The sequence below is a fragment of the Lontra canadensis genome, unplaced genomic scaffold, assembly GCF_010015895.1.
Source record: "Lontra canadensis isolate GAN:19392208 unplaced genomic scaffold, GSC_riverotter_1.0 scaffold61, whole genome shotgun sequence".
In the NCBI taxonomy this organism is placed as follows: domain Eukaryota; kingdom Metazoa; phylum Chordata; class Mammalia; order Carnivora; family Mustelidae; genus Lontra; species Lontra canadensis.
The window spans coordinates 1926732-1949811 of NW_022631055.1; the positions used below are offsets into that span (position 1 = coordinate 1926732).

At 46.9% G+C, this 23080-nt stretch overlaps 1 protein-coding gene across 6 annotated transcripts in view; it reads right to left on the reverse strand.

Annotated features, from left to right (window-relative positions):
- SPTBN1 (spectrin beta, non-erythrocytic 1) overlaps positions 1–23080 on the reverse strand; it is a 193584-nt gene that overhangs the window by 25402 nt on the left and 145102 nt on the right. For all 6 annotated transcript variants that reach the window (XM_032877774.1, XM_032877775.1, XM_032877772.1 and 3 more), the window contains 13 exons: positions 21989–22142; positions 20440–21310; positions 20206–20343; positions 18624–19380; positions 17540–17742; positions 12287–12377; positions 6346–6492; positions 5040–5303; positions 3384–3608; positions 2826–2915; positions 2446–2727; positions 1487–1617; positions 76–280 (listed from right to left, as the gene is read on the reverse strand). In XM_032877774.1, coding sequence (XP_032733665.1) covers positions 76–280; positions 1487–1617; positions 2446–2727; positions 2826–2915; positions 3384–3608; positions 5040–5303; positions 6346–6492; positions 12287–12377; positions 17540–17742; positions 18624–19380; positions 20206–20343; positions 20440–21310; positions 21989–22142 — 3558 coding nt within the window. The remainder of the gene's footprint in view (positions 1–75; positions 281–1486; positions 1618–2445; positions 2728–2825; positions 2916–3383; positions 3609–5039; positions 5304–6345; positions 6493–12286; positions 12378–17539; positions 17743–18623; positions 19381–20205; positions 20344–20439; positions 21311–21988; positions 22143–23080) is intronic.

The following is a 23080-nucleotide window of genomic DNA, read 5'->3' on the forward strand; positions in this document are numbered from 1 at the left end:
CACAGATCAGGAGTCACGCGGCAGTCCGTGCAGTGCACACCACACGGCCGCCCCAGCCTGGCCCGCAGTACTTGCCGTGACGTGCTCGTAGTCCTGCCCCAGCTCGTGCGACCCTGCGACCACCTCTCTCTCGGCGATCCACTGCTCCAGGTCATCCACCTCCCGGTTGAGCTGGAAGAGCCTGTGCCTCTCATCCAGCTTGCCCCTCCGCTCCTCGGCGAGGTCTTTCAGGCCAGCATACAGCTTATCCACCTTGGACTGCCGCATGCTGATGCGCTCACTGCAACAGGGGGAGAGGTGGGGAGGGGCGGCAGGAAGAGGACCTTAAATGCCACATTTTCTTCAGGGAAAAAACAAATGAGGTGGAAATGCTAAGAGAGCATGTTACATAAAATTTCTTGAAGGAAACTTCCAGCTCACCTATTTAGCCTAAAATATAAAACTCTGGAATTTGACCTTGAGTAATTTTAGAGCCAACATGTAAACAGAACACAATCATTAAGGCTGAAGGCCATCTTGACTGTGATGACGGAGGGAGGGAGGAGAAACCCCAATTCTCTGCACTGCTGGCTCTGGAAGTCAGGATTTCCTTTGACGTTAAAAGTTAATGCGAAACCCAGGAGTCATCTTCCATTTTCCAGAGCCATGAGGTCAAAAGGACAAATGCTATCCCTGTCTGGCACACATCTCCACCTTCTCTGGGGTGTGTGCTCTTTCTCGCCACTCCTGTCAAGCGGGTCCTGGGAGTGCTGCAACCCCTCCTTCCACTTCTCCCCAGGACTGTCTTATAATAGGAAACCAAAGAGACAAGGACTTCTCACTTTCCCGGGAATCCTATCATGAATACATGAAGGAACCCCTACACCAACACGGCCACTGACTGCATCTTCAACTTGCCTTTGGTTGATGCACAAAGCCGATTCTTTTCCTGAGTTATACAAGGCAGTTATACAGCAAGCCTAAGGTAACTGCCTTAGGCTTAACTAATAAGTGAGCGTTGTGTAAGGTGGGGAAGTACCAAACACACCCCCCTCCTCTTCTTTATTCCCAAGGTGCTCCATGGACTTGATATGTGAGGAACTGCTATCCTCTTGCTCCTACTATTTTATAGGTCTATGCATTCTTGCCTACCACTCCTCCTAAAACTAATCCTCACTTAACTAGAAACTGGATGACTTTCAACCCAAGGACAGGTTTTGATAACCTGTCTCTGTGCAAGTCAATCTGTACTTTTCACTAACACCATTTTTCAAGAGGGCCTTGGCTCATAAGAGATATTTAACCCACAAGAGCAATTTCCTAATGTAAGAGTTCACCCTTCCTGTTCAGCATAGGCTTACTGGGTCTATTTGACAGACACTTCCTGAAGATATACATCACCAGTTACTCGAGATGGATGCTGCCATTTCCGTTTGCATGGGTCAGAGGAACAGACCCTCACACTGGGAGGAAGTGAGAGGCCAGTCTCATCGTGAATATTACTCACCTTTCAGGATGGCTGTCAGCCACCAGGGCCCGGCTGGTCTTGGAGAGCTGATGTACGGTCTCTGCATAGTCCTCCACAGCTTGTTCCAGAATCTGGTGCTTCTTTAACATGGAGACAGCACTCTGCTCATCCTGCAAAGAGGGGGAAGGTCACAACCACAGTCGTCCCCTCTGACCCAACACCATCATCAAGCAGGACCAGCTGATTTCACGATGGGTGGAAGGATTGTCAGAAAGTACAAAACCACAAGTGTGATATGGGCAGTGCAACACTGAAGCCTTTCAGGAGGGTTAACGTGGGAGGCCCTGAGCAAGAGGAACACAAGGACTGTGTGGAATGAGATGCCTCTGAGGTACAGGCTAAAGCCTGGGAAATCAAGTGTGCCCTGGCTGGCTGAGGCTCCTCACAGCCTAACACATATGGAAATGACAGCATCCTGCAACCCTAAGGACTTTTAAAGGGTCTCAAAAGCATCTTATGAAGTTTAGGTAACTCTATTAACTAAAGAGAGCCAAAAGGACTCTGGCAAATATCTATTACAAAAAAGGGGGGGCGCATGGGTGGTTCAGTGGGTTGGGCCGCTGCCTTTGGCTCAAGTGGTAGTCCCAGGGTCCTGGGATTGAGTCCCACATTGGGCTCTCTGCTTCGGTGGGGAGCCTGCTTCCCCCACCCCCATCCCTTGCCTACTTGTGCTCTTTCTGTCAAATAAATAAATAAAATCTTAAAAAAAAAAAAAAAGGATAAACCTGGTCTTAATGACATACAGGGAGAGCTCAGACAGGAAGCTTCTGTGTTGGGGGAAAAAGCTACAGACTTCAGTCACCTCAAGCCACCATGGTGTGCCCCATAACACTTGAAGGCAATGATGAAATGTTTCACGAAGACGCAGCCACCAACAGAAAATAAGCTCGGGGTGGGAGTCTGAGGCTTTCTGGGGCAGGGCTGGAAACCTCTCTCACCTTGGCCTTCTCTTCAGACATCATGTACAGCTCCTGCTCGCTCATCCAGGCCTCCGCCTCGGCTGCGTCAAAGTAGTACTGCTGGGCCCTGTGTGCCTCCTCCAGCCGCCTGTGGCGCTTCTCGGTCTCCTCGATGAGGAGGCCCCACAGCTCCTTGAGGTCAGCGAGCCTTCGCCGGATGGCCTCGGCATTGAGGCTGCTGCTGTCGGTGACAATGTTTTGGCTCCTCTCAAAGATGTCATCGATGCGAGGCTGGTGTCCCTGGATCTCTTTCTGGAGGGTCTGTGGGAGTGGGGGAAACAGGGCTCTCTCACGTTCTCTGCCCTGTCATCTGGAGCAATTATTCATCAGACTGAGCTAGCCGAAGCAGAAATGCTTACCTGGTTTTTCTTTATTAATAGCTGCACAGTCTGGAGGTTGTGGCCGTGATCAGTGGAAGTTGCCAAAGGCATCCTCTCTCCAACCCACAACTGGAAAGAATTGTAAACTGAGGTGGTCAGGACTGCTCAAAAAGAACAAACGTATGATGCAAAAAAGTGCAACAGAGGATCAGCAGGGTGGCCAGCCGGGAGAGAAGGTGTGTGCAATCCCACTGCCAAGGGCTGCCTGAGGAGCCAGACCTTCTCCCCCATTACAAGGCGAGGGCTAGTCTTTTAGACCATACTTCATCCTTACTGCTGGACTCACTGTGAGTTCTCACTCTTAATTTATTTTTGAAACTACTATTCTAGGGGCATTAAAATCCTAGAACATCTTTAGAAAATCAAAGAAAACAATGGAGTTGCATTTTGTGTAAATACATAAAAGCATGGGTTTCGACAGTCCCGCTCACCAATGCAGCACAAAGTGAGTCTAATGAAGAAGTGAGCACACGGCTGAAGGCAGGGAAAGGGAGAAGGCCTATGGAAAGGCCCCTTGTGCGGTGAAGGTCTACTTACAATCTCGTCCTCCACGTCCCTGTTGAACTGATGGATCTCTTTGGAGGCCAGCAGGTTATGCTTTCTCTCATTCAAGGGCTCCAGCAGTTCCATGAACTTGGTCTGCACAGTGAGGCGCTTGCTGTCTACCTCGTCAGTGCTCTTCCCCTCCTGACTCAGGGCCTGGGCCTGGCTCTGGAGCTCCTCAATCTCCTTCTTCCGCACCTCCATTTGGTTCTCCAGCATCTGAGGGGAGAAAACATCAAGTTTGTCACACCAGAGACATGGGCAACACCAGTATCCTATAAAATGTTTTGGGCACTGGCCTAAATGGAAGACTGAGTCTAAATTTATATAATGGAGAGTCTCAGAAAGGATTCTTAACAACTATCAAACTACCAATTAATCCCTTTCCCGGACTTTTTCTTTTTAAGTACGCTCCACACTCAGCGTGGTACCCAACACAGGGCTTGAACTCCAGACCCTGAAATCAAGACTCAGATGCTTCACTGAATGAGCCACCCAGGCATCCCCTTTTCTAGGATTTTTAAACTAGAAACAATATTCAGGTTCATTCAGGAACTTAAAAAGCAACAAGAGAAACCAGAATTAATTACAGGGGAAGAACAGTCTTCATCTGCTTGTTTAGAAGCCATAACAATGTTGGAAACCCATATTACCATCAGGAAAAAAGTAACATCTTCAAGTTCCAGTTCTTTTAGGCAAAGAAAATAGTTAATGTTCCCACCTTCTCTCAATTTCTTCAATTAGAAGCCTGATTATTTTTTTAATACCAGATAATGAGGTGAAAACATGCTAACTGCTTATTTACAGGAGGAAAATGAGTGAAAGTGAAACTGGGGAGGGGGTTCCTCACTCAGGAAACATCACACTGGCAACAGCACGTACTGATGGCTGAGAAACAGGAGGTCGTATCTAGGAATAAACGGACTCCTTTCTTATGTACGGAAGTAAACAGCCACGAGAACAAAACTCCTTAATGCATAGTAATGTAGTCAAGTAACCATACCACTTAGCAAAACGGTGGGTATCACTTTGAAGAAAAGGGCCTCAGCACTTGGCCAAGACGCTTCCACAGTGAGTGGTTCTAAGCACAACTGTGGGGCTGGGACTTGACCACACATCGCAAACCCAGCCAGGGAAGCCACTGGAAATTCTGCCACCACCCTGCTTTCTCAACTTCGTGGAAGCTGTTTTCTTGAAATCTGAAGTAAATTCATTTGCCTTTAGGATGCTCTACCATGATGTCCCCAAAACAAGTAAATAAATTTCTTTTATTATCTAAAAAGTACCCTGACCAACAAAGATAACTAACATGTACCTACTAGACATTACGCAGCAAAGTATGACAACCTGATCACTTTCCCTCGTGTAAATTGCAGAAATGAATGAAGTGAGTATTTACTCAGCTGTTAATGGTATCTATCAACTAAGATGATGACAATAAAAGAAAGTATTCCCACAAACAGACACCCAATACTTCTAATATTATGTCTTTCCAGTTGATTCTAGCAATGTCCCATGTTGCTGTCAGGACAAACACACCCTCCACACAGAAGACAGGTGGTTGAGAACATGGTGGGCAACTTAAGACAATGAAGACAATGTCAACAAACCAGAAAAAGGCCCAAGTATGTGGCCACCTTGTCCACTTGCCTGTTGCTTTTTAAGCAGGATGTTGACGCTGGTCAGGTCTTTGCCATAGTCATCAGACTGAATCTGGCTCTCCAGGCCATGCAGCCATTTGTCCAGATCTGCACAGCTCTGGGTAAAAAGTTCAGCCTTGTTTGCATCAAAGAGCCGCTGGGCCTTGGTCTGGGTGGTAGATTCAAGGACTTCCCACATGTTATGTAAACCAGTGAGTTTCTCTTTTACCACAGCTTCCGTCTCGGGTTTTTCTGAAATGAGCTGCATTCCTTCCTGGAAAACATAAATAAATACTGTTTGCTAGGAACAAAGGTCACTGTGAAAATTAACCTTAAGGTATTTAAGCTGGGATCTACCTATTCATTCAACATACAGAGCCTTTCCACATAGGCTACCACTGACTAAAATGGACAAGGGCCTGGTCTACGTACACGACATGGCTTTCAAGAGTCCAGCAAGAAATGACCATGGCATGATGAAACAGTTTCATCTGGGGCAGCAGGGAAGTGCTCATGACGTCAGATTTCATCTTCTCCACTTGGCCCCCTAAGCCCCTAACATGTTACTTTAACCATTAAGAGTCTGAAACAAGGGGCACCTCAGTGGCTGCGTTTAGCTCCGGTTATGATCCCAGAGTCCTGGGACTGAGTCCTGCATTGGGCTCCCTGTTCGGCAGGGAGTCTCCTCCCTCTCCCTCTGTCGCTCCCCATCCTTATGAGCTCTCTCAAATAAATAAAATCTTAAAAAGTCTGAAACAATATAAAGTCTGAGAAAGAGAAGAGGGGAGGTGAGAAACTTCACTTTCATGTTCAGTTATGCTGCACAGAATCTCCCTGTGCCAAAATAACACATTTTAAGTTATTATAGTGCCTGCCCCCCCCCAAAAAAAAAATTGAGAAAACTTAAAATAACGTAGTATTTCTAAATTCTGTGCAAATCATCAGTCTCTTACAGTCCAGGAAACATAACAGGATCAAGATAGTGGGGACTGTGTCCAGGCGGCTGACAGCCCATCCCCCACAGGAGGTGAGAAAACAGAAACCGAACCACCAGTACTCACTAAAAGACAAATCAAGCCTTTCGTACCATACCTGGTTGGGTTTCAGCTTTTCTCTCTTCTCCCTGGTCAAAGTCAGGAATCCTTAAGTGGGAGAGGGACTGCTCCTCACTATGTTAACACTCCTGCATGGGATCAGACAGGACTCAAAATGCAAGAGACTGTGCTATATAGAGGAGCTCACTTCCACCAGGGTCACTTTCATGCTATGGCCATACCACAGAAACAGGGGCCTCATCAAACACATTAATTTCTCACCTTCTCAATTTTGTCAAGCCATTCTTTGTTGGATGCAAGTTCTGCCATAAATGCTTGATGCTTTAACCATTTACTGTGTAGATTTCTGGCTTCATCATAAGACATGTCCTGGGCGGTGAGCATCTTTTCATTGATCCAGAGAGATAGCTAGGAAAAACAAAAATCAGAATGTTTTCAGAGATTGTGATCACAGACATCAGCCTTTTTTCTGCCTGGGAAGAGTGGTATTATGTTGTACAATGCGTACTGCACGTTTCCATGTCAACAGACAACGAAATATTTACTTTACAACTCTGACCCATCATGACAGGTTATCTCCATTGTGTGGAAACGTACCTGAGCCTTGCTCCAAAGTATGTATCTAACATTAATTCCAGAAGTACAAAAGCTCTCCGAGCCAGCTTTCAAAGTGTTTGGCACACGTAACCAGCCTTCCCCCCAGGGGCTTGCGTTTAAAATTCTGCTTTAACCAGTCCAAGTCACAATCTTCTTTCTCCTCCAAACACTTGTGCCAGCTATACCATGTTAATCATGATTAACTGCCTTTTACTCTGTTCGGTAATCTTTTTATTCTTTAAGTCTTTCTATTATATATAAAAAAGACCAAACACAAAACCCCCACTCTGTTATCCCTCCCCCTTCCCTTCCCAGCGTATCTATGGGAATGCTACAAAGCATAAATAACTTGCTCACTGTATGGGTAAGGCAACAACGATGCCCTCTTTAAGCTTCCTTCAAAATCTGAGTCACCTTCACCTCTTTTTCTATAGCCTCTACTTCTCTAAAGAGCCTTCCATTCAGACCAAGAACACTCACCAGGACCTGATTTTGAGACCCAACATGTGTCCTTGGTTCTAAACTCTGCAAGGGCTCACAAAGCCTGCCAGCTGCTGACAGATCTGAGAAGGGAGTTCTCTCATGAGGCCAAGGGTGGGAGTCAGCCCAGCCCCGGGCCCTGGACACACTTCCCTTGCTGGCTTTCATCCCAATTCACTCGGCTCCTTACTGCCTGTAGTTGGCCATGCCAGGTCCTAATTCCTACCCTGTACACAGTACTAACCCGGGAAGAGCTTTTTGTTTCTCCCCTAAGAGAAATATACACAGAGGAATGCATGATCAGCCCCGAATCAAAGGTCTTCAGAGACCAAGTCCCTTTCTCCAGTGTGACCACGAGAAGCCCACTTTTTACACCAGTCACTGCCATAACAAATTTGCACCCCAAACCCTCCACGGTCCAATCTCCAACGTTTAGAAATGGCACAGAGGGGGCGCCTGGGTGGCTCAGTGGGTTAATGCCTCTGTCTTCGGCTCAGGTCATGATCTCAGGGTCCTGGGATCGAGCCCCACATCGGGCTCTCTGCTCAGCGGGGAGCCTGCTTCTCACCCTCCTCTGCCTGCCTCTCTACCTACTTGTGATCTCTGTCAAATAAATAAATAAAATCTTTAAAAAAAAAAAAAAAAGAAAGAAATGGCACAGAGAAACAAGAGAACCTTCCCTCACAAGACCAACATTTTCAAGACCATTCACTCACACTTGGGGCTGCTGCTAGGAAAGGCTTCCCCATAAATTTGTTTAAACAAAACAAAGTCTATTCTTTGAAAACGATGTCAAGGAGGGTGATGCAGGTCACGGGAGCGTCTCTGGCTCCGAATATGGGCAAATCCCCAGGCACCATGCCTACCTTTCTTAGCACATTCACCCACCACACAGAAGGGGGTGAGGGTGTAAAGCAAAAGGTAGTGAGATCTCTGTTGTCATTCTTTATTGAGGTGACAAATCAGTAAATCTTATACAGTCCTTTGTAAGCAAGGACCAGAGATTAGTTACATAACAGTTCAGACACTAAATTTCCTACTTTAAAAGAATTATTTTTTTTCTAGTTATCTGGGTAGCAAAAATCTGAATTACTATGGCCATTCATCCAGTCCAAGGGGGAAAGAGGTTAAAAGGAAGCCAAATGGTAAAGCTTCCCCTGTTTTCCACAGACACACAGATTAAGCACAACAGAAGGCATTTATCCAAAGTGCAAAGGACATTCACATATTTTTGCTATTCATAACCACCTACCCAGAGAGATTAAAAAAAAAAAAAAGAGCTACATAAAAATCAGAGGCTTATAAACAATTCTGCTGTTTGCTGAACACATCGTCCTACAGATAAAGCACCCTGCGCTACAGCACAATGAAATAGAGGGACGGAACTTGCTAGTTCATCAGCCCTACATCAGCAGTCTGCTGTCTGAACCACAGTTATTATTCGTGGGCATTTGCAAAGGTCATTTAAGAATATACTCATTCTCTGCAGAAAAGAATATTGTGCAGATTGGAAAAGGATAGGAAAAATGCTTTGATCACTGACTCAAGCTCAGAGCAAAGCAATGGAATTCACTATCCCTTGTGCCGCCCAAGTCTAGTTATACTGCCTTCTAAAAAACCCCTTCAGTTTCTGAGTGCAGTTTCCTTATAGTGTGAGGGAATAAAACAGAAAAGCAATAACTTCTAAATCACTTTTCAGGAATTCACATTGAAATACCACTACCAAAACCATGATGTGCCTTTTATCCCCATCTACAACAGGGAATAGGGGGGCCTCTGCAGTAAATGTCCCCATCCAGGCAGTGGTTACCGGGAGTGGCAACAAAGGCAGATCTCACAACCCGTGTCTGCTCTAGCCAAGGCATCCAAGGGGAAGGGACTGCGGAAACAACTTGGATTCCCTCCCAACTCTGGATAATACTCACAGCCAGCAATGGTCCTAAATCTGACCTCTGGGTGCTCTGAAGTTTCTCAAAATGTTAACAGGTAGATTTTCAAATGCAAAGCTGGTCTATACACAAACTCCACTCTCAGAGATCCTGGCTTATAAGGTACTTCTTAATTTAATTTTTTTTAGACAAAGAGTGGGTGGGGGGAGGAGGAGCAGAATGAGAGGGAGACTCTTTTTTTTTGGTAAGATTTTATTTATTTATTTGACAGACAGAGATCACATGTAGGCAGAGAGGCAGGCAGAAAGAGAGCGAAGCAGGCCCCCCCGCCGAGAAGAGAGCCCAATACGGGGCTCAATCCCAGGACTCTGGGATCATGACCTGAGCTGAAGGCAGAGGATTTAACCCACGGAGCCACCCAGGCACCCCGAAAGGGAGACTCTTAAGCAGAATCTGTGCCCAGTGTGGAGCCCGACTAGGGACACAGTCTCATGACCTTGAAATCATGACCTGAGCTGAAATCATGCTTAAAAAGTATATATATTTTGATGAGGCTGAATGATGTAGAGCTCACAGTCAGAGACTACCACATTACCTCCCCTTTGCTCACACTTCCATACCAAGGGTCTGGAACCTCCAAACCTGACCTACATCCCATCACTCCACAGAAGCTCTACATGCTGATGTGGGAGAGACAGCACCCCCCAGCAGATCCTATAGTTGTACTAACTTTTAATGTCAAGAAAAGAAAGGCTAAACCAGGAACACTTGGCAGAGCAGTCACAGAGACCTGCATGTCATTCCCAAGACATACCAGGCCAGCTAAAACCTTTCTGCACATTTGAGGGGAAATCATGGCAGGACCGAGTCCTCAAGGCAAGCCCAAAAGTCACTGGTGCATGGTAGGGACTGAACTCCTTAAAAACAAGGGTGCTAATTTGGAACAAGTAGTAACAAAGATCTAATGACATAGTAAAACTATTTCCTCTGATTCCGCTATGAAGGATTTAAATCCACTTACTTTTTTTTTAATCAATTTAAATCCACTTACTTTTTCCCATACATTTTTTTTTTTAAATAAGGATTTTATTTATTTATTCGACAGATAGAAATCACAAGTAGGCAGAGAGGCAGGTAGAGAGAGGAAGGGAAGCAAGCTCCCCGACAAGGAGAGAGCCTGATCTGGAGCTCGATCCCAGGACCCTGGGATCATGACCTCAGCCAAAGACAGAGGCTTAACCCACTGAGCCACCCAGGGGCCCCTCCCCACACATCTCTACTTAGGAATCCACACATATGTAAATGAAAAACAGGAAAACTACAACTGGGTTTCTCTCAAGGGTTCCTCTAGTCTCCCCATCTCCTGCTCATTTTCTGGCATTCTTTTCCCCAAATTTAGCCTAGGTTTTACCATGCTGAGTTCCATGAATTTCACTTGATTCAACTTGCCTTTTTAGCACGAGTGTGGAATCCTCTTGACTCTGTCCTCCCCTCAGGATGGCCTGAGGTTAAAATGAGTCATCTGTGGTACTACAAAAGGCAACCATCAAGGGGCTATACTGGGATATCCAGTGTGTCAAAGGCAAAGCCCAGGCTGCAAACCGCTCCTGAATCTCCTTCAAGACTGAAGAGTCACTAGGTATTCACTGTGGAACAATATGCAACCCTACACAGCTAACTTCAGAGCCCATCACTCTCCTCTATATCCTGCCTGGGGGACACAAATATTTTTTTTTAAAGACTTTTTAAAAAAATTATTTATTTATTTGACAGAGAGAGATCACAAGTAGGCAGAGAAACAGGCGGGCGGCGGGGGGAGAGCAGGCTCCCTGCTGAGCAAAAAGGCCGATGTGGGGCCTTGATCCCAGGACCCTGAGATCATGACCTGAGCCGAAGGCAGAGGCTTAACCCATTGAGCCACCCAGGCGCCCCTTGAATACCTCTTTAAGTGAGCATCCTATCCAAGTGGGTTATTAATGCTCAGTGTCACATGAAGAGGCACTCCGGTCTGCAGCCTGTCTGGCTCCAGGCAAATCCCCCACTGATCTAGATTCATCAGCATGGCACAGGAAGCTGACAGACCCTAACCTACAGAGCTCAGGGGCTTTCCTTCTGAAGCTTTAGCTGCTGAGGCATACTGCAAGATTCACAGTAAGACAGCAGATGAATGGACATGAAGGATCACTTGTCACACACGATCTAACATGACTTCTGTCAGGGCTACATTTCTTCTAACATGCAGCCATGTGTTTGCAGGCAAGATGTTGTGATTTCAGTCCTGTTCTTCGCACACAACCTAATCCTGTCCCCACACCCACCAAGGCCCCTCCCCCAAGGTCCGTGCAGCTTCATTTGGATATTCTTCATCCCGTTTCTGCCTCCGAGGGGATTTAACCAAAGAAACCAGAGACAACGTCTCGCTGTTGTTCTCTGGCAGACAGAAAAATGCGATGCGCTCATGAAGTCACAAATATGTGAAGGCAGCCAGATGCTTCTCTCCAACTAGCTTGCAGAAGGACTGCATTTTTCTGGCTAACTTTAGTTTTCCAAGTTTGTTCATGCACGTATCAGGGGAGCAAGAAATAGTATGAGAATCATCAGATTAATACCACATGTTAAAACTTGGGAGTCTGAAATCAGAATTGTTGCTCTTGGCATGTTAGACACGTGTGCATGGAACCTGAAAGATGGGTATTTCAAGGTCTTCAGTGAGTAAGAAACTCAGACTGTATTTTTAAAATCTTTGCTTCTTACCTGGGTAGTCCGTTCCTGTTCCTCTTAGGTCTTTCCTTCTTACTTACAACATGGTATTAAATGCATTTAGATTAAACATTCTAGGGTGTCACACTGTCTTTGACAACGGAAATGTTCTAGATCTGCATTGTCCAATATGGCAGCTGCTAATCACAGTTGGCTATTGAGCACTTAAAATACACCCAGTATGATGGAAGCACTATATTCTGAATTCTATTTAATTTTAATTAATTTAAAATGAAATAGCCACATATCGTTAGGGTGCACCATAACGGACAGAATTCCGGACTCTTCTAGATTAGAAGAGTCTATTTACTCTGAGTGGTAGCCTGCAGGCTAGAGAGCTGACAAGCTACCATACTGGCTCAGCCAGAAATGAATTTCTGGGCCTCAAGTAATTTTATGATCCCAAGGGCTCTTCTGCCAAATGCTCTCGTTCTCCTTAGAAGGAAAGAAGGGAGAGGAGCTGAGGGGAGACATACCTCCTGACAATCTTGCAGGAATTTCTGAAGATCCCTGTTGTCCTTCAATCTCATCAGAAGCTCACTGGCTGCCTCACGATTCTTCCGATGTCTGTTTTAACAATAATAAAATATAAGTTTCAAAAAAGGAAACACAGAATCTTCCAAGACTGGATTTACAACTCAGTGTCTTTCCTGGGTTTCTACAAAGGATAAAAGCAATTTACCTGTACAGTTTGCATTATGTCAAAAAGGCATGAAAAGCAAGAGAATTTAGCATCCTCCAAATGAGTAAGCCACAGTATGAGAGACCAAAACACTTGTCTAAGCCACAAAACAGGCAGAGGATGGCCTCCAATAAGCCATATAAATCCAGTGCTTCCTAATCTGGTGCTAGGGGAGAAAACCTGAGCACCTGCTGTGCACAAGTCCCCATAGGCAGCACTGCAGGAGAATGTGAAACTCATTTTCAAGAAACTGGGTAACAATTTATGGCTAAGAAAATACAGATAACCATATAACTGGCTTTAAATTAATGTCTCCTAGTTAAGTATTTCCCACCTTGGAAAAAACTCCCCTCAAACAACAATGAACCAAGAATGAAAATTTTGAGACCTGTGAGATTTGCTACCTACTAGATCTCACTCTCTATTAATGGATAAAGGTAATCAAGGTTGAATGAAGCGGAAGCACAAAACCTTAAGCAAAAATTCCTAAAAACTGGTAGGAGCTGCTAAGCTTGGGGAGTGACAAGGGAAATGGGGTGGTGGCTCCCCAGCTCAAATGCTGGACACAGGGCTTCTCTCACACACCACTGCGGTACCAGAGCTCCAGAGCAAACTTCCTTCCTGCACCCAGTGGCATAGGTTCTCCCCCAGAGACAATAAAGACCAGCTACGGGAACGCCGGGAGAGCCGTGAGAAGGGTGGCCTTGATGCAGTTATTCTGCACCGGGGAGGGACTACGCCGCACTGAGAGCCATGCAGCACTGCCCCAATGCAGCCTCTCCCATATTCCCAAGGAACCTAAGTCAGCCAGCCAGCCAGCCACCTAAGTGAGGACTGTTAACTGGGGCAGGTGAAAAGGTTGGGTTTTCATTCTGAGTCTCCAAGCAATTTCCCGCTGCATGTGCCCAGGCAAGGTCTCTCTTGTGGGGTCCCCATGGAGGGATAAGGAAGAATACAACTTCGATTCTCCCTGATGCCACAAGCAGCTCAGGGAACACTGGCTGCTGACGGACCTTTAAGAACCTTCCTCGGAAGTTGAGAGGCAACGTGGAGGGTTTGAAGAGTAGGAAAGGAATAAATGAAACAAGATGGGATCAGGAGGGAGACAAACCATAAGAGACTTAATCTTACAATACAAACTGAGGGTTGCTGGTGGGGAGGGGGCTAGAAAGAGGGTGGTTGGATTATGGGGAGGGTATGGGCTATGGTGAGTGCTGTGAAGTGTATAAACCTGGTGAATCACAGACCTGTACCCCTGGGACTAATAATATGTTATATGTTAATAAAAATACAAAAAAATTAAAAAAAAAAAAAAAAGAAAAAAGAAAAAAAAGAACCTTCCTCAGAGGATCAAGAGCGACCTCACAGAGATGCTGTGGGCAACACAGGCCCTCAGGGAATGCCGGAGAAACAACTGACCATGGCAACACAGCAGCCATCATCCACCCGGGAACATCTGCCCAGGGAACCAGAGGGGAATGCTCTTTGCTCCTACAGGGTGCCAGTGACTACAGGGCAACTGGAATAATATGAGTGGAAACAATACCGCCAGCTATATGCCAGATACGCAAAATGACTTCTGATTTTTTTTTTAGTTGAAAGGGGTTTTATAACTTCAAGAAAAGGGGACTTAGTACTTTTATATCACTTAGGTAAGATGCAAAAATAGAAAAGTATTTCGTAAATAATGTTAAATGACAAGAGTATATGCATGTTCAGTGGTATAAAACCCCAAGGCACAAATCAGAAAGCAGAAACTAAAACGTGCCAGGGATAAGATGAAAGGCTTCTGCCCCCACATTTTAACATTCTATTTCTTTTATAACAATAAAAAATAAAGGCCAAAGCCTCTTTACTTTGATACTCTTTCTCAGATACCAAAAATTTGAAAAAAACTTAAATACTGCTGGTGAATTTGGGCTAAAGGAATTACTGTCTAAAAATATGGGTGGGGAAGGAATGTCCAAAAAAAGTTTAAGTTCCCAAACCTCAAATTCCAGTCACTGTTTGTAGGGGGTTATAAGAAGATAAAGCCCATCTTTAGGCGGAAGGTAATTTGGAGTCAGGCACAAAAATGCAGGAGGTTCTGCCTTTGGTCAAAGGTCTTGAATAAGAGACTCAGGTCTCTTCTACGGTGCCACAGCCAAGTGCTCCGAAAGTGAGGAGGAAATCAGAAACTGACAGCCACAACAGGACATGCGCCCTTGAAGCTCAGGGCAATGGTGGAAATCAAAATAATTCAAACACTGTCCAAGAAGTCTTACCACACATAAACACAACCAGACAGAATCCTGAATGGAGCTGGATTCTGTAGCTGAATGTATATTCAAGTCTCAGACATGCCCAACAGATTTCTGGCCGGGCAGTCTCTCAATTCTAGGGGGACCAGGAAGAAAGGAAAGCCTGAATGGTGACTTGGGGCCCTGTGTCCAAATCACACAGATCTCTAAGAGGTCATGATGATGGCGTCTGAGAGGTACGCTCTGTGGAATGAAAAACAGCTACAGTGGCAGCATGACACCTGTTGCTGACTCAGAAAAGAGCGAGTGTGGCTTCACTGTTCACCAGCAGCAACCAATGGCGTTTGAGGAAGGACTTTCAAGTTGGATCGTGGATTTAATTATTGGGAAGGACCTTCTAAAACTTGGCTATAGTTTCCTACAGTCCTAAGGGTGCTCTTTGTTTGGGGCAAGGTTAAATCTGTTGCTTTATTTCCATTTCTCACCTTCTACCTACAGTAAGACTGAGAAGCTCCTTCATCCTCTGAGGCAGACGCTAGCTCTAGCTCTGGTTCTTGTAAAAAGTAAAGCACCACAGGTGCCTGAGCGAAACAGATGGATAATACAAAAAGCCTTTTCCCCGGGTGAGACAGGGCCTAGCCTTACAAAGCCGGATCCTGGCTCCTTGCTCTCCCAGGACTATATGGAGGCTGGAACTCCCTGTGAGCCAGAAAGCTTACTCATTTGCACCCCCTGGGGCGGGCTTGGACAGCAGGCTCCTTTCCACCCAGGCATGAGCACTTTAAAGGTCACTCGCACCCCACCCCCATCTGTCAAGAGCCAGGGTCTTTGTTCTAGTATTTTTTCATTTCAACAAACTCAGTGGTAATCAACAAGATTTCCAGAACATAAGCACATTATAATGATTCTGTGTTTTATAAAAACAGCTTTATAAGAGCATCACAATGTTTCTGGACAGGGGGTTAGACCTGAAGATTCAAAGATTTACTCAGCTTGTGCCCCTACAGCACCTAGAACTCACATATTTGTGTATTTTGATAATGGACAAGATTCTTCTGGGGTGAGTTTCTGATCGTGAGACCTCTGGTGGATATGAAAGTGAAACCAGAATTCAGTGTGAACACAACTGAGGAAAATGCAGTTGTCCTGAAAAGCAAAGCCCTCCTCCCCACACCCCTTTCTTCTGTTTATGGACAGTATGATCCATTTCATCTTAAGACAGAAATCCTAAGGAGGCTCTGGAACCCCAGGAGCCCCGACTCTGAGTCAAGGGCAAAAGGAAGGTTAAACCACAACTGAGGGCTGCTGAATGCTCTCTCCTATCCGGGAGTCTCCAGTCTTGACAATATCACCTGCTTCCCAAAACCCCTCACAGCTGCAGGGCCAGGGGATGTACAAACACACGCAGGAAAGCTCAAGGCGGCTGCACGCCTGCCTAGAAGCACGTGTCCCTAACTGCCAAGTCCGCCCTCAGGAAACCAGCTGGATGCATCCACCACAGAGGAGCAGGACGTTGTTGTATTTACAAAATAACTTGAGATTTAACATTAAGAAGAAAGGAAATTCTTTTTCTCTAAGTTAACAATACCCTGCCTAATCTTTGTTTTTTTACACTCACTCAAGGGTTTAGTGGTTTTTTTCCCTTCTTTTGCAGTTGTCTGAAGAGCAACAGATACAAAATGATAATACATGTTATGCCCTATTCCATAGGAGCACCCTTCCAAGACATGGTTGAGGTTCTGAATCAGTGAAAAAGACAAGACTTGGAAGTGCTATAGCCAAACAGTCTTCAGAGGGAGGAGTAACTCCCCCTTTCACTCCATAGCATAAAAAGTTCATATGGCCTAGGGTCCCACGAGACCCTCTTGGGTATGAGATGCAAGGAAACATTCTCAGCAAGTTCTTCCTTTCCACGGCACTTGAAAGGCAGAATGGAAGCCTGTTTCTCAATTACATCAGTTTCACAATGAGCCCTTAAATCCTGCCCAAACTGGACCACAGAAGATCGGGGGGGGGGGGGGGGGGAGAGGGGCCGGGAACAGAGGCCAGAGACAGACCCAGATAGGCTAAACCGGATGCAACTGGTCAGATCAGACCCGCCTCTCCTGGTGCATCCAAACCTTGATCTGCCCTGACCTCCCATTTTAGTTACAAACAGAATACAATGGCCTTCAGTCGGGGAGAAAAATCCTAATTGCAAATAAATGAGTAAACAAAAATAAGAGTATCAAATCTTGGAGATGCCTTGGCAGAAGAGGAAAGGGGTTTCTCCCTCACCATAAAAAAATCCTATTAGGGCATTATCCAAGCCAATTTTCTGAGAAGGGCCCGATAATATTCCTTTGTGGCTCCGTTATGTACTTAGGACAAGCAAACCTTGGTGTCCCTCCCTACTCACTCCTGGAAGACTCCAGAGAAGTCTAGTTCGCATGAAGGTAAATGTGGGCTCAGCTAGCGAGCATGGCTCCCGGGGCCCATCGTGTGACAGGCTACATACACATCAACTCTCACAGGGCACAGCTTATACCCGATCGCTAACTGGCATCACGGCTCTTACAAAGCTTTGATTAGGTATTGGCTTGGCTTCTCAGGGTTTCTTTTCTTTGGTGGACACCTCTACATGCCTGACCATGACAACCACATTTCTAGGCAACCATGTGTTGCCAAGTGATTTAAATTTTACCACCTGTCCAGACCCTGCCCACTGGGAAAGTTATACCCACAGTCCCAACGACTTGGGACTACATCTTCAGAGGCTTGGGAGTCTCAGGGTGCCAGACTCCCTCAGGAGCCCCCGGGTGCCATACCTGTCATCGATGGAGTCCACCTTCTCCTGAATGCGATCTGAGTTGATGTTCCCATCGCTCACCAGCCTCCGGCCCGTCTCCACAACAGCATTGATCTTCTCCTCGTTGGCGTCCATGGTGGTCATGAAGTCCTCTTGTTTTTTAATAGCTGCTTCAGCTCCTTCCAAGGTGGTGGGCATTTCAGTGTGGGCCAAAACATACTCCTTTTTCCAAGAGAGAGAACCAAAATCACAGCAGGATGAAACACCATGAAATACTACTCATTTTCAGAATAACAAAAGCACTCTTTCCTAGTCCTAAGTTTCCATGCAACACATACTTTATAACACTTGCTCCACTATACTTAATCTACTGAATCAGAGAAAACAAAAGGTTCAGAGGAAAAAAAAAAAAAAACTAGTGAGACCCCATAAGGAATGAAATTTCCTTCAGTGGTTCAATGGCTAAATTTTTTCCCAAAGTACGTGAGGAAACCAAGCAGTGCTTTATGCATCAGCCACCAGGGTCTCCTCATGTGCCCACCCCCCGTGGCAACATACTCTTCAAACTCTCTCTTGAAAAGAAATGAACAACCCTGATTATTGGCCACCATCTTCAGCCATTTTCTTTCTCTAGTTTTTGCCTTGTGTCATTGGGAGAAGTCCTGACTCTTCGAGAACTAGAAAGAGCCACTTAGTTCCCCCATCAAAAAAAAAAAAAAAAAAAAGAAAAAAGAAAACACAAACAAATAACAAACAAAAAAAAACCCTCACTGCACTTGTCGATTCATCAAACTGGATTACTGCCTTACAGAATATTGCCAATCGAATGCAATACTATGAGGACGTGCTATGAACACAAGAGAGCCTCGAGAGCGGCTGAAACAGAATGCTACTGTGCAGGGCAAGACACTCCCGCAGGAACCTTCAGCTCCCATCCCTACTCCGGGACGGGTTTCAATGCTTGGAAGTCTGGGGTGTAAAGCAGCTCAATTACCCTGTTTTCACACAGGATTGCTCTGGACCAGCAGCCTGGCTAGAAAGTTTCAAAGGGCACGCAGGACCCGCTTAGCGGGAAGGAAGCAAGGGCACTTGAGGAGCAGTACCTGGTTGTTAAGGAAGGCCTCGGCCTGCTTCGTGTCCCTAAGAAACTGCTGGTAGGCATGTGACTGGGAGAGGAGACTCTGCCTGTTCTCCCACATTTTGTGGAGCTCATTCCACCCAGTGTCCAGGGCCTGCAGCCGCTGCCGCAGAAACATGTACTGGGCGTCGGTCTGTCCCTGGGTGACCATCTCGCCCATGTCCCTCATCTTCTGGTAGTCCTCCTCGTAGTTGTCAATCTCGTTTTTGATGTTCTCATGCTGTGTGAGGAGCTTCTCTGCCTCGGTCAGGGTGTTGGGCATGTCCTCAGAGGCGATGGCCGTCTGGGTCCGGGAGAGCCAGGACTGGAAGTCGTCCAGGTCCCGCAGAAACTGCTGCAGCTTGCTGGCCTCTCCCAGGGAGGCCTCGCGGTTTTTCAGGGTGGTCTTCATCTCCTCCCACACGTCGCTGATCTCGGCCAGCCGAGACAGGATGGCCTGAGCCTGGTCGGGGTGCTCGGACTCGAGTTTCTCGGCCTCTTTCTGCAGGTCGCTCAGCTTCGCCTCGATGGCCACCAGGTCCCGCTCCATGCCGGTCAACTTGCGCTGCAGGGCCATGACGCCGGCCAGGTCGTTGCCCAGGTCCTGGGTGGACTCGATGACCTTGGTCTTCTCTCGAATCCAGGATTTGGTTTCATTGCACTCAAGGTGGTAGTTCTGTATGCTCAGGGCAGAGAGAAGAGCGTCCTTCTTCCTGTCCACCAGCTCTCGGAACTGACTCCACCTGTGGGCACAAGGGCACAGAGAGAACCGCGTCAGGGACAGGCTGACTGCTCATGGCTCCATGGTGACATTAACAGTCAAGGTCAAAGCTACCATTTTTTCTCTCCCCCTATGCTAGGAGAACAAATGCTTTTTGGAAAATCATCTCACCCAGTACATGTACACCAAATTATCGAAACAACTCAAAGATGTGACAGAATCTGGAAAAAGCCTGACACGAAGAGGCACTTGTTCAAGGAGTTCCTGGGTGGACAGCACATCTGTACCCCACAGTCAGTTACTTTCCGTAACTCCATTTCTGCTTACACGCTTTTTACTTATTTCTGAACTGCTCCTAATGAACATTTCCCAAACCCAAACATGCCTGACAGTCCCCTTCAGAACCAAGGCTACCACAACCTATTCAAATGTGTTTATTCAACAGAAAGATAACATCAGGACAAAGGTCTAACTTGATAACTAGGACTTCTACTCGCTAAGTACCTCTAAAATATGCTAAAATTCTGTTCCAGAAATCATCTCAGAAGAGACAATAGCAGTGTCACCATGATGCCCTGGTCCTCCACGCTGGGCACAGGTCTCACACTAAAACCTTAACTTCTGATGTGGGGACAGGTAGGTGCCAGACTGCCTTGAATGACATCACCCTAAAGGACACTTCTTGCAAAACCAGGGTGTGTTGAAAGGCAGATGCCAATGCTGTGACATCAGAGCCATCTTATCAGTGACCCCGTCTGGGAAATTCCTGACAGCAAGGCTCGCCAGTGACCTCGCCCTCCCTGGTCCAGCACACAGGGAGCCAGCCTGGCGCAGACTGCACGCTCACCTCGTGTTGAGTTTGTCCTGCTGGGCTTTGATTTCCTTCTCACTTGGGTGGCCACTGTGCATGAGCTGCCGTGCAATCTGGTTCACCACGGCGACCCGGGAAGCCTGGTTGTTCATTTCTGGTTCAAGGCTCTCGAATCTGGAAAGCAATTCAACAGGGTACTCAGCTGCTGGGTCCTGGGTGGTAACGAGGGGACGCTGGTGGCCGTGTAGTAAGGACAGCGCTCCCACTCACCTGTGCTGGATGACCTCCAGGTCCTCCAGCTTCTCTGGGATCTGCATGTTGTTGAGCCACTGCTCCTTCTCGTCGATCCAGAGCTCACAGGCGTCAGCCTCACTGAACATCTTGTACAAGGCCAAGGTGTCCTGCAGCGCCTGCTTCCTCAACCGTGTCAGCTCGGCCACCTCCTTGTACCGCTCCTCAATGCCTGAGAGCCTGCCCCTCACGTCCGGAGACTCGGCGTGCTCCTGGGGCAGGGCACCGGCCTGCTCGTGCAGCGTGTCGATGGTGGGCCTATAGTTGGCGATCTCCTCCGCCACGTCCTTGTGCTTCTTGACCAGAGACTGTGTGGAGTACTCGTCGTGGCCCACATCGTTGCTGGAGACAATCTTGAGGATGTCCAGCATCCAAGCGTCGATGTCGTCGGCATCCGCCTGGAACTGGTGCAGGAGCGAGGCCTCCTCCAGGCGCTTCTTGCGAATGGCCGAGAGCTGCTCCAGGTTGGCCCACTGCTCCCGGATGTACTGGATCCTCTCTCGGATCTTCTCTGACCCGAAGTGCTCCTCCGCGATCATGTCTTCACCTTCTTTGATGGCTTGCTCGAAGTGGCCACTGCGGCCACTCATCTCATCCTCGAACGCCCGGTGCTTGCTGAGCAGCCGCATGACACTGGTCAGGTCCTTCCCGTAATCGTCGGAGGACAGGATCTTCTCCTTCTCCCGTATCCAGCCCTCCTCTTCCGCCATCTCCCAGAAGAACTTCCAGAGGCGGCGGGACTCTTCCAGACGGGCACGGCGCTCAGCTGCCAGCTGGCAGAGTTCTTGGTAACAGAATTCCATGTGGGCCACGCGGTCGCGGATCACCTGAGGGTCGCAGGGCTTGTAACCTATTTAATGCACGGAAGGAATGTGGAAGTCGGATAGTTAAAGCACAGGCCCCTGCCCGTTTGCAAGTAGTGAGTTATGCCCATTTTCTCACCACTAGATTACCAGCTCCACTCTCAGTGCAGAGCCACATGATAAGGCAATGGAGAACCTCCCAGGGCCTTGCCTGGAGGTAGGTGGCCATGGTAAGTGTTATTTTTTGACCCAAGGGCAAAGGGATCATTCATGAACCAAAAAAAAAAGCACATAAATCGTAAGAAAAGGGTCAGCTGCATTTAACTGTTTCTCAAATATAAAAAATACAACAAAATCCTTCCAAAGATCCTTTAAACAAAGACATGTACAACCAGAAGGGAACGCCATGAGATGTTTGAGCAGCCACACCAGGGTGCTGGTGTGCATCGAGTGTTGTCTAGGCAAAGTTTGACTGCTGAATACCGCCACTCAAAACCAAGCAGGAATGGAGTATTTAATGGAAATACATGTCCACTTCAGAAACGCTGACGGAGTTAACTATCCAGAAGGCTACCCTCCTGCATCTCGTGTACCCACGACAAACCCACTGGGAACCTACAATGGCAGAGCAATGTCAAAAACCCCAATGGCACAGACAACTTAGCTACTTCTACAGAGATGGCTACGGTGGTGGGGAAGTAAGGCTTGCCACAGTCCATCCTTACCTTCCCCGTCTGTTGCAAACTTCTGGGCAGAAGCATTGACACCTCTCACCCGCTCTGCCTGGATGCCAATGTCTGCTTCAACCAGGGCGTGCTTCTGTAACAGGTCTTCCACGCCAAGCAAGTGTTTGCCATAGTCTTGAGACAGTAATAGCACCTGTGCACCAGAGGAAACAGAGGGCCCATCTGTGCAGACAACCTTGACTTCAGTGTCTCGTACTCTGTGGACAAGCTGAGAGCCAGCAACCACGCCGCACCCTCTGCAGCCAGCCACCCTCCCTGCACCTCTAGGGGAGCAGAACGACAAGCAAATCAGAACAAAACCAAAAACAAACCTGAAAGCCTGCCTCAGGAGAGACACAATAAACTGAAGATCATCTACCCTGGAATAAGCAGGTCAAAAATACACTAAGAACAGAATAGAAAAAAAACGAATGGGGAACCAGCAGGACGTGTAAACTGGGGCCGGAAGAAGAAACCGCCACAGCAACGATATTTCAGAAGAGAAGAGAGAAACGCTGTAGTTATTTCAAAGTTAAAAGAAATCTCCCAGAAGTTGCTGACCCCCTCTGTAGATGTTTTCCTCAGGTAAACGCTTACTGGTGTGCCTCGGTAATACCTTGTCAGTGGGAGAAGAATCTAGTTGAAAGCTTATAAACCACATCTCTAACCAAGTAAAAACAGTGTCAGGTGGCTTTCTGCTTAGGAGGGAGTACACTAACACTTTCTTTTCTTCCTTCCATCAACCCAATTTGAGGGCCTCATCTGACTTCCTCTCCAGATGGAATGTGTACTTCACTCCTACTTCTGAGGGAAGTCTCTGGCCCAGAATCTGAACTTTAATGTAAAACATGATTTCTAAAATGAAAAGCGCCTCGCTGCTAGATTTTATGAACATTTCTACTTTCAAAGGTCAACACAGACCATACTTGAGAACATCATAGAACTGGGACAGTAAGAGGGCAAACTGATGGGACGAGGTGACCCCATCCCTCTGCCAGGAATGGCTCAAGAGGTTAAGCAAAAGACGAGGGCTTATATCCCAGGAAGAAATCCCTCACAGAAGGTCAAGCTTGGGAAGGCGGCACACTGAGA